Here is an 11845-nt window from a genome sequence, read left to right as displayed (position 1 = left end):
ACACAAACTGTTGTGGTTTGTTTTTGCCTTTTAAACACATGGACATGAAGCACATTTCAAAACAAATCTGCATTTACTAACTTGGAGTGAGTGAGATGCGAGTCGTTACATACATTCCTCAAATGCAAACACACGGCATAAAAAGATCAGGTCATAAAAATTCAGCATCAGTCTAAAGATACACAACGTTATGAAAACAGGAGCTTAGTATAGTTTAGAGTACCACATCACTAACAGTACATTTTACAGTACAGATCAATGACATCAGTGGGGACACGTTAAATCATGCAAGACTTTTAAGCTGACAGCACCACAAGAGGAAAAATAAAGTGGAAATCACTCCTCACGTCAAGTTTTAGCCATTATCTCTTAACATAAACTTCACATTCCTGAGCAGGACTTCTGTCCTTTCCTGTCTTTAAATATAACAATTTGGCTGCTTGCTCACTCAAAGTGCTTAAAGCCTCACAAAACGACGGATCCGTTACTTTCTCTACAGTCCTCTTTGTGATCGAAAGCCCTCTGGAATGGTTGTTTTTGAGGTACAGGGCGTTGGATTTGTGCTCAGTTTGAGAAACTTTAAATATCATTACAACAATGATATGTGTGTTATGAATGAACCACAAAACCAAACACAAGAGGATTTATTGGTCTGGATCTTGTCTGGAGGGGCCGAACAGTATTCAGTCTGCGTTTAGGGTTTTAATGCTCAGCTACGTTTACGAGGAACTTTCCTGCTTCTCCTTCTACCAATCGTAACATCGTGAAAAACGCTTTTAGTTCTTGGAGCTGACAGTCAATGTGAGACACACATCAGGGTCCTGTAGGTGTGTCCTGACTATGTTATGGAATTTTTCTCTGTATTGGTTGAACTGCATGATGCTCTCGGGTTCTTCTGCCACCCAGAACTTATCGAATTCATACGCCAGATAGCCTGTAAGGAGGAAAGACACACATTTTTGAAAAATTTACCTTCTATCAGAAAATGTTTTTGTTTGTATACACTCACCAGGCAACTTCCTTAAATACACCTGTTCAACTGCTCATTACTGCATATTTAATTGGCTGATCACATGGCAGCAACTCAATTAGGCATGTAGACATGCTCCAAGTGGCCTACTGAAGTTCAAATTGTGACTTAAGTGACTTTTTAAGTGACTTTAAATGTGAACTGGATAGCAGTGCCAGATGGACTGGTCTGTTTCAGAAACTGCTGATCTGCTGGGATTTTTCCACACAACCATCTTTGAGTTTAAAAGGGAGGAAATATTCAGGGGTCACCAAAATTGGACAACAGAAGAAGATTGGAAAATGTCGCCTGATCTGATGAGTCTCGATTTCTGCTGCAACATTCAGAACTTGGCATAAATACCATGAACGTTTGGATCCCACCTCAGGCTGCTGCTGGTGGTGTCATATTTCCTTGGCACATTTTCTTGGCTCCTTTGTACCAGCTGGGCATCATCCAAACACCACAACCTACCTGAGTATTATTCCTGACCATGTCCACCCCATTATGATCACAGTGTTCCCATCTACTGATGGCTGCTTCCAGCAGATAACACATTATGACACAAAGCTCAGACCATCTCAAAGTGGCTTCTTACACATGACATTGAGGTCACTGTACAAAAATCCACAGTCACTATCACAGTCACACTGGCATCATGGACGTATTTTCAACAAATCTGCAACAACTGTGTGACGCCATCATGTCAATATGGGCCAAAATCTAAGAAATGTTTCCAGCACTTCATTGCCATGAAGAATTACAGCAGCTGTGAAGCCAGAGAGGGGTCCAACCCAAGATTAGCAATCTTGAGACTGCACCTAATGAAGCCACCGGTGAGTGTATAATCAGACGCACAGAACAAACAGCAGTGTGATTCGACTACTCACAGTACAGCTGATGAAAGTGCTGCAGCTCAGGCGTGCCCTGCACTGCGTTGTAGAAATGTGGTTTCAAAGCGCCACTCTTTAGCAGGCTGTAAGCCATCTCTGTCAAGTTGATCCCAACTATTGCATAGGAATACCTTTAAAAAACAAAAAAGTATAAAGTGCACTGTAGAAATGACATACTGTGCATATGGAAAACGTAATTTCAAAAAATGAATAAAGTCTACATCATGCGACACAAAACACCAGTGGAAGGTATATGAATCGAAGGTCTCTTACCCTAGTTTAGGATGGTTTGCATGAGACAGCACCTGCCGAGCCTCCGCTGTGTAGTTTTCACTGAAAAAACTGCAAAGAGCCAAACAAATTAAGAGTTTATTTACGGTCTCTTGTTAACCAATAAACATGACGTCAAACAGAGTCTGCATGATTAAACATGTTGAGGTCACATCATTCTGACCTACAGATTTTAAAAATAAAGTCAATGTGTGTTTGACTGGTGCTGCTTTAATAATCTGACACATCGCTTGTCATTTTGTGTCCTCGTCCTCATCAGTCGAAAGAACAAGTGAAACGAGCGACTGACGTGTTGGGGGTTGCCTTTAAAGTCCTTCAGCCTCAAAGTCAAGCCTGTCTGACATGCTGTCACGCTCTCTTTGTCCTGTTGAATACTGGTTCTGCTGGCTCATTATTCAATACTTGGAGGAGGAGGTGTTATGACAGTGTTTCTTTTTATAATCCTCATTAACGTTCTCTTCTTTTCTTTTATACCCTTCCTACAGCTGACTGGCTGTAGAAGCCAACCTGCATGCATTTAAAGTCAGAGGTGGTGAAACAGCCACCTCTACTCCATCAGCACCACTTTTGTCTTTAGTCGCTATCTCTAGCACTGTTTAATTATTTTTCGCTGAGTTGGGAGTTACTGACAGTCCTTCTTTTCAGTCTTTGTTTCAAATATTATTTTATAGGTGAAGCCTGAATCTTGTTGGTTCAAAGCCCTCTCCTTCTTGTGTTTGTTTCTGCCGGGGCTCCCATCTACCTTACTTGGTGAGGTTTTGTGAGTAATTATTGTTGTACCCTAAAAATTATCTGTTGGGTTACACTGAGCCATGCATTTGGAGTGGAACAGTGTACCTTATACGTACCCTTTGAGCTGTATCTACAACCACCTTTCATAATCCGTGTAAGGTAATTAAAAGTATTTCTCATCAAAACTTGAGTGGAATATAATCTTAGGATAAGTACCGTTGTCGCTTCTTGTGTGTGGATCGGTTTAATCATTAGAGCCTACCAAATATAAACATTCAGCAAATTCAGCCAAAAAGCACCTGATGGGGGAAAAAATGTTTCCAAGAATCCTCAAATTTCATTACAAAACCTATAAGAGCTGATGTGTGTCAAAGTTCATGCATCTATAATCAGACAGATTGCACAAATATGACCTGCATAGCAGGCGTTCTGTTTACTGTCCAAAAAACAGAAACGTCACAGATTAGACTTTGCCAATAGGTACAGAGGCAAAGACCAGGACTTTAGTGTGCTGTGGACACACTGATCAAAGAGAGAGTGGTTGGGCCCAAAAAAAAAAAAAAAAAGTACACATGTTTTGTGCTGACCAATAGTGTCTTCTTGGGAAAAGAGCATAAACTGTGAAAACCTTTCTGAGAACTTTGTGGTCTCAGAAAGTGGGCAGGTTGCAGTTCTTGATTCAACTATGACAGAGTTCTTCAACATAAAGCGAGGCCAAAACCAGAAGTGGCCCTTATAGAAGGATGATGATTCTAAGTAAAACGAGTAAAGGAAGCTTCGCCCCAGAAAGGCAGCAGGCCCAGACAAGGTGTGTCCTAGGATGCTTAAGGCGTGTGCTGCTGAACTTGGGGAGCCGCTACAACGAGTCTTCAACCTCAGTCTGCGACTGGGGAGAGTGCCCGCCCTATGGAAGACATCCTGCATCGTCCCGGTCCCCAAAAGGAACCGGCCCAATGAGCTGAATGACTTCCGACCGGTGGCACTGACGTCACATCTTATGAAGACTCTAGAGCGGCTCTTCCTCAACCTCCTCCGACCACAGGTACAACATGCCCAGGACCCACTACAGTTTGCATACAAGGCGGGTGTCGGAGTGGAGGATGCCATCCTGTACCTCCTACACAGAGCCCACTCACACCTGGATGGGGGAAAAGGCACGGTCAGGATACTGTTTCTTGACTTTTCCAGTGCCTTTAATACCATCCGGCCCTGTATGCTTCAGGAAAAACTGAACAGGATGGAGGTGGACCCCTGCCTGGTGGCTTGGATCTCCGACTACCTCACCGACAGACCACAGTACGTCAGGCTGAAGGACATCACGTCTGACACAGTGGTCAGCAGCACAGGAGCACCACAGGGAACTGTGCTGTCCCCTCTTCTCTTCACCCTGTACACCTCTGACTTCTGCTACAACTCTGAATTATGCCACATTCAGAAGTTTGCAGACGACACAGCCATCATGGGGTGTATCTGGGATGATCAGGAAGAGGAGTACAGAAGTCTGGTGAGGAACTTTGTCGCATGGAGTCACACAAACCACCTGCAACTCAACACCTCAAAGACTAAGGAACTGGTTGTGGACTTCGGGAGGTCTAGAGCAGGTCCACTGCCGGTTCAGATAGAGGGGGAGGAGGTGGAGGTGGTCAACAAGTACAAGTACCTCAGGCTGTGGGTGGACAATAAACTGGACTGGTCATGCAACACAGAGCACCTGTATAAAAAAGCCCAAAGCCGACTGTACTTCCTCAGGAGGCTGAGGTCTTTTAACATCTGCAGGAAGCTCCTGAGGATGTTTTACCAGTCAGTGGTTGCTGGAGTACTTTTCTATGCTGTGGTGTGCTGGGGGAGCAGCACAGCAAAGAAGGACTCATCCAGGCTGGAGAAACTGATCAGGAGGGCTAGCTCTGTGGTCGGCATGAAGCTGGACACTCTGGTGACAGTGGCAGAGAAAAGGACATTAAAGAAACTGATGGACATTATGAACAATGCTGGGCGTCCTCTGCACACGGCCATTAACAACCAGAAGAGTCTGTTCAGTGACAGGTTGCTTCTCCCAAAGACAAGAACTAACAGACTTAAAAACTCCTTTGTCCCACACGCCATCAGACTGTTTAACTCCTCTCTGGAGGGGAGAGGGAGGGGAAACAGGAGGACAAAGGAGGGGGGAACAACTAAGCTGTAGTGCCTCTTCACCTCACTGTGCAATACCTTATGCAATACTTTTGTAAATAGTCAACAGTGCAATAGACCTCAATACTTGAAATGTGCAATTCACTTGTATTTTTATTTTTTATTCCTATTTATTCCCTTCGTATATTTTATGTTCCGAATGACAGCAATATCAGGAAGAAGGAACACGAGAAGCTGGAGAAATACCAAGGGCTCAGAGAAGAGCTCGAGAGGATGTGGAGGGTGAAGGTAACGGTGGTCCCCGTGGTAATCGGAGCACTAGGTGCGGTGACTCCCAAGATAGGCGAGTGGCTCCAGCAGATCCCGGGAACAACATCGGAGATCTCTGTCCAGAAGAGCGCAGTCCTGGGAACAGCTAAGATACTGCGCAGGACCCTCAAGCTCCCAGGCCTCTGGTAGAGGACCCGAGCTTGAAGGATAAACCGCCCGCAGGGGCGTGCTGGGTGTTTTTATATATATATATAAAATATTCTGTAACTCTGTAACTTCTGTCGGTGCTGTGCTTTTTTGGAAATCGAATTTCCCAGAGGAACCCACCCAAGGGATTAATAAAGTTCTATCTAATCTAATCTAAATCCACCAAATAATGTCAGACAGAGGAGAAATGGAGCGTTCTGGAACGGCCTAGAAAAAACACAGAGGACTGTGGAGGGTTTTTGGCAAATATTTTTGTAAAATCGCAACATTTTTGGTGTGTACATAAATGATACACGACAAGTTCACATCCCCCAAAAATTCAGAATTTCGTGTTGTTGTTTTTTTTGCAATGAACTCGATGTTTGAAGGCCTTTACACTGGTACTGTACTCACACGAGGTTGATCAGCCCCAGCAGGCCCATCCCTCTGAAGTCAGTCTTGGGGTCCTCCCCTTGGAATCCAATGTCTCCCCACTGTTTGGTTATCCTGGACTCCAGCTTGACTGTTGGCATCAAAAGGTCCCAAAGCTAAACACACACACACACACACACACGATCAAATCCGTCCACTACAATAACTTGGAAGTACAACGATTCCTAATATGACCTTGTGCCAGCATTTTAGACTCCCATCCAACAACTTACAGTGTTTCTATGCTGATGTGATGTTAGACTGTGGTATTATCTTTACTATGTCAATCGATGTTTAAAAAAAAAAAAATCCTAAATGCTACTTTTAGTAATGTGCAGAAATAATAATAAAACATATTTTTCCTTAGTTTCCAAATCTTGGTTCAAGTCTCATCTTAGCAGAAAGCCTGTGCATATGGACACAGCTTCACTGCTATTGCTCTAGGAGCAGGAATCCATACCTTCAAAAGCATGGCCTCGTGTTCAGGGTTGTCTGAGCTGAAGACTTCCTTTCTCAAGTCTTCTACAGATATATACAAGCTGCTATATCCTGTTATCTGCAGCAGGCAGATGTGGAGGCTCTCTTTGAACCTGCAACGGAAGATCAATTCAATCACATTCAAAAATCACTCTTACATCAAAGAATTGCAGCTGACAGGCAAAGTAACCTTACTTGGGATCTTTTGCAGGTTTGATGTTCTTCACTTTCATAATTTGATCCACGCATTGCTCTAAGCTATCCTTAGTGGTTTCCAACGCTCCTCTTAAAACCTGCAGAGGAAGAGCGCATGCTAAAGTTATAACACAGAGAGCTACCAGACAGAAATCTGGCGCAAATGCTTTTAGGTCATTTACAACCACAGTGAAAATGACTGTTTTTTCAAAGTCAAAAAGATGACACAGCTAATCTCTTCTTGCACCTGGACAGACTATTGATCTGAAAATGCTTACAAAGCCATATACACAAGCATGACATGTGTAATCAGTTCACCTAAACTTGGCTAGGGTAGTGAAAGATAAAGCAATGATTAAACTCAGGGGATATACTGCGCAATAAAAGATAAAGAGGTCAATAGTGAAGGAAAGTGTGATTCCTTTCCACATCTGTGGGCTTGGAAAGCTTTCAGATTACTTGAAAATCCACAATGCTCCAGTCCTGAGGAGTTTATTACACATATCTACACATTCTTAGTCTCCAAATACTCAATATTTTTTCAAATGTTTGACACTTAACATCTTTTACTGGCCTGACAGTGCTAAAAGTGATGAGATAACAGATTTTATTTATGACAGTGCTGAAACGTAAACTGGAAAAGAGTCCTAAAAAACACACACGCACGCCTATAAAAGCTATTTCTGCTTTAGCTTTTAAGAATGTGAGTCTTTTAAAAATAAAAAAGAGCAATTACTGTCTTGCAAAATGTATTTAAACTGTTGTTTGCCTTTTGGCTGACAGCACTTGGATTTTCTTTGTCCTGGTTTGTACATCGGCACCTAATATATTAACTTTTTTTTCCATTATGGCCTATATCAAATAACTACTAACAACTAAATTTAAACTAAATGTTGTAAAAAAATGCACATCTGATACAAAGATCATCAACGATATTTGATTTCAGCCACATAAAAACAAAATCAGACAAACACACCCCCAGCATTAAAGAGCTGCAACAGGAAATCAGAGGAGCTGAACAGATTATCAGGATCATTGCCAATTAATGTTTGTGCAGACCCACCGTTTATCTTTTAACAATATAAAACAATTAGCTCAGAACTACTGAAGGTAAGCCCGAAAGAAAAGCCAACAGTGGTAGAAGGTCCTTACCTTGTTCTTTGATGACTGAAGAGAGTACTCTGCAGGAGGACACAAGAAGCACATTTACACTGCAGAGAAAATGTGTACTAGGATGCAGACGTAGAGCAGATTTGGGGTGATTTAACGCACCTGCTTTTGTAGTCCTTGCTGCCCCTGGCTTGTGTCCAGAGCATATTCTCTGCAGCTCACATGTCCCCGTTACTTGTCTGATGAGCCATTTCAACCAGTATCTCAGGAAGGATGTGTAGACATACTCCCAGATATATCCAAACATGTTCTAGGACATAAACAGGTTAAGGTTCACAGATTACTACGGTGCGAGAAATATCCTGAAGACCCGAGGACCACAAAACTATTCTGGAGTGTAAGTTAACAGAGGTGGAGGAAGTACAGCTTTCATTATATTAAAACCACCACCTTGTACAAGAACAAACCCTGTGATGAAGTTTTACTTAGATAATCACATTTCAGAATTCAAATAGCTTTTATTAGTAAGAGTGAAAGGGAAGGTTCACAATATGCAGTGAGTCCTGCGATGATGTACGGTTTAGTGGCGATAATTAAAAGATAGAAGGCAGAGCTGAAGATGTTAAGGTTTTCATTGGGAGTGACCAGAATGGACCAGATTAGCAATGAGCACATCAGTACATCTGAGTTTTAGCGGTTTGGAGACAGAGATAGACAGGCAAGCCTGAGATGGTTTGGACATATGCAGAGGAGGGAAAAATTATGTTAAAGATGGAGCTGCCCGGGAACAAGAAAACAGGAATGCCACAGAGTAGATTCATGAAGTAGCGAAGGAGAACATGCAGAGGGTTGGGTGTGACAAAGGCATCTACTAAAAGGAAAAGCCGAAAGATGCAGGCAACATGTCTGTATTCGTGTTTACCTAAAGTATAAATGAAAAAATAAACTAAGAAGCTAAATTATTAGTGCATTGGTGTGGTTACAGCTCATTAAGCAGAAGCTAATCTAATGCAGTTTTTTTGTTTTGTTTTCAATGAAAGAGGGCGCTTTTTACAACACGATCCAGTCTTATTCTGAAGCACTAAACGGCATCAAACTGAGAACAGCTTCTTATTTTTGTCCTCCCTTCCGCATACACGAGCAGATTATTACTTCGATTCTGATTTATTTACATAGCGATAACGTTTGGCTCAAGGTACTGTAAGATAAGACCCTACAGTATTGGAGCAATCAAGCAACTATGAGCAAACACTTTTGTGACAGTCTGAGGGAGACAGGACAAAAGGTACACTATGGGAGAGAGAACACACAAATTTAAGGACAAGCACTATATAAAAATTTGGGGAGTGAAAAGAGGTGAGTGAAGAAGAAGTGCTGAGTTTATCACATGAGGTCCTACAGCAGTCTGGGCCTGTTGCAGCATCACTAAGGAATACGTCAGTGATAGCTGATCCAGCCCTAAATATAACCTTTATGAAAAAGAACATTTTTAAGTCTAATCTTTATTATTATTAATATGTTTGTTGTTGTTGTTGTTGTTTTTATGGACATGGAGTATATTGTGTTCAATTGATATATGTTAGTGCTAAAATACACAATTTAACCAACACTTTTATGACACAGTGAATAAATGCCCGTGAATATTACAGGCAAATAAGTTATTCCAACACCTCTAACTTATATTGAACTTTGGATTTGATGGATTTTGCTTCCTGAGTTGGACTCATGTTGCAGATGCACTTCACTGCCGTCTGTCACAGTGACAGTGACCACGTTTTTGAAGCCACTGAGGAAGTACTCTGCTACAAGCAGAGTAATCTATTGCTCAGTGCAAGACATGATTAGTTAATCGTGGGTCATCGCTAAATGCGAATTAACATCCAACAATAAAAGCGCCGAGTGGGTATGAGAGAAGAGCCCACGCTCCTACAGCCAAAACAATGGCTAGCACTGATGCTAATGCTAAGTTCGGACATACGTGGTCATTCAGTTTATTTACAGGCACTCTGGGAGTTTAATGGGGCTTTTGAAAGCGGTGCATGTTGATGCTAGCGAAGTGGTAGTGAGCCACTTTTGATATTAATTACGTAAAGGAGCATACCGGCTTCTAAATTCCCCCAAATGACCCGGTTCAGACAACAGGTTGTCATTGTCATTCGTCTGACTGGTAGCTAGCAACACCACGCTAACCTACTTTAAGTTTCGTACGAGTAGCTGATGCGTTGGGCAATATTTACCGTGAGAGAGTGGTGATGCTCGTCTTACTCTCCAGTCGTAGGGAAAGCGATGCCAGACCCAGGATACAGTCTAACTTAGCCGCAGGCGGGTGGTAAGGTTAGCGGCGGTTCGCCTGACAACAGGCTGGCTGTGATGCGTTCACTGTCTATACAACTATACCGTCTATGCCACGCACACAGCTACACAAGTCTCCCAGGTGACACAAGACAGGCTCTTCTTTCTAACCAAGACTTAAACATTGTTTCTAAATGTTCAACTAAGAAGTTAAAACAATTAACAGTCCATGACACACCTCGAAACTTGGGTTGAATTTATCACTAAGGATTAATATCGTGATGTCTTTGAACACAGCATGATAGTTTCTAGTGCTGCTACAGCGCCATCTACTGCCCGCAGTGGTCATGACTGCGCAGACAACTTCACAACTACACAGTCTAAAATTTGAACCAGACACGAAATTTCAGTTAAGTGCAATAAAAACTTACTGGACTTAATAATAAAATGAGATCAAATATATAGAAAAGATCTTTAGTTTGAAATTTTCTCAATTTGATGAAATTTCATTCTAATAAAAATATGAAAGTAAAGATAATCTAAAAAAAAAAAAAAAAACCTTCACTTGAAACTAAAGGAAACTAAACTGAAAACATAACTTTGAAATAAAAACAAATAAAAAAAAAAACTAACTGAAATAACTCAGACAAGAAAATCCCAACTGCAGGTAGTAGCTGGAAGCTAATCAGATAATCAGATATTGCATTTTCCAATATTAGCCACAAGATGATGCCAAATTCACAAAATGTGTGCTACACTGTCTATCATAGGGCTGTTTATAGAAAACAGTCATATTATGCTGCTGATAATGGTCAACAAGCCTCCATTATTCCATTGTCCGTTCAATTTTTTTAAATGGTGAAAACACACGGCACATAAAGACCCACCACTGTGTCACTTTATCGAAAGGGGCTGCACAAAAGCCCTCACCCTTACCCATTAATCTGCTTTATCGACAATGTATGCAGCCTATTCTGAGATGCTTACCAACGGTGCTCTCAGCTGTAATTAAGTCACAGTCTGCTTTCTCACCTAATCAGTCCCTCGGGGCTTTTAAAGGCAGGACGTCTATCACATACAATTACTGCAGTCCAAGCCCTGCCTCAGACCCAGGCTGTATTTAAATAAGGAATCCCCCCCCCCACTAACACAGACTGTATTGACAGTGTGATAGATCAGGGTGAATAAGAGAGTAGTCTATAATGCTACAATTTCGTTTTAACAACCCGGACAGACTTTGCACAAAATCTTTCAAAAGCCCTTCAGATTCGATGAAGTGCTTTAGAAAGTGGTAGGCTACTAAATGTTAGCGCTCTCTGTCAGTGCTGTTATCCACGAGGATGAGATGCAGAAGGGGTGTCACAAAACTAAAGCAAAGATCCAATGATGTCAGCAAGTACAACAACTCCTAAAAGACAAATCAAGTCAATAATATCACCTAAAGGGAGCCATACGAACGCGTTTGTATGGATCGCTGTCTCCGTGAGAAGGATGGCACTGTGTAACTGCTTCCACAACTTTATACTGTCTTCGACATCAAAATTAAAACCAGGCTGGTTTCTGTATTTCTTGGTTTACTCATTCTGATCTACATTTTAATCTGCCGGTGATTACAAGAATTCGCTGTGAAAGTCATTTAAAACATGGGAAAATACTTGTTATAGTTTCCACAGCCCAAGGAGAGTAATCGAGACATCCTTGTTTAAATCTGTACACCTCCAGTGCAGTAGTTTCCACATTTTAAAATTCATGATCCTTTAAATTCCTCTTTGAGATTCATAACATTCCAGTGAGCTGTGAGCTTGCATAAAGTTATTAATGTTTCTGT

The 11845-nt window shown here is 41.8% G+C and overlaps 1 protein-coding gene across 1 annotated transcript; it reads right to left on the bottom strand.

Moving 5' to 3' along the window:
- Positions 1-54: 54 nt before the first annotated feature.
- Positions 55-10173, bottom strand: elmod2 (ELMO/CED-12 domain containing 2). The gene is made up of 9 exons (XM_082536337.1): positions 9963-10173; positions 7888-8035; positions 7768-7796; positions 6616-6713; positions 6404-6533; positions 5926-6059; positions 2176-2244; positions 1900-2033; positions 55-934 (listed from the first exon to the last, which is right to left on the bottom strand). Exons 2-9 carry the CDS (start codon positions 8030-8032, stop codon positions 777-779), a joined length of 897 nt encoding a protein of 298 aa, XP_082392463.1. The 5' UTR covers positions 8033-8035; positions 9963-10173; the 3' UTR covers positions 55-776.
- Between the last annotated feature and the right edge of the window lie 1672 nt (positions 10174-11845).

The sequence above is a fragment of the Aulonocara stuartgranti genome (genome assembly GCF_965226115.1).
Source record: "Aulonocara stuartgranti genome assembly, chromosome: 6".
Classification (NCBI taxonomy): domain Eukaryota; kingdom Metazoa; phylum Chordata; class Actinopteri; order Cichliformes; family Cichlidae; genus Aulonocara; species Aulonocara stuartgranti.
This window is presented reverse-complemented; position numbering and strand designations above follow the sequence as displayed.

What these genes read in the sequence shown, in the direction of transcription:
- elmod2 (XM_082536337.1), bottom strand. Translation starts at nt 8,032, where the DNA reads ATGTTTGGATATATCTGGGAGTATGTCTACACATCCTTCCTGAGATAC. An exon ending in AGCAAGGACTACAAAAGCAG is followed by an intron (nt 7,797 to 7,887) that starts GTGCGTTAAATC and finishes GTCCTCCTGCAG; the next exon opens with AGTACTCTCTTCAGTCATCA. An exon ending in ACGAGGCCATGCTTTTGAAG is followed by an intron (nt 6,060 to 6,403) that starts GTATGGATTCCT and finishes GTGTGTGTTTAG; the next exon opens with CTTTGGGACCTTTTGATGCC.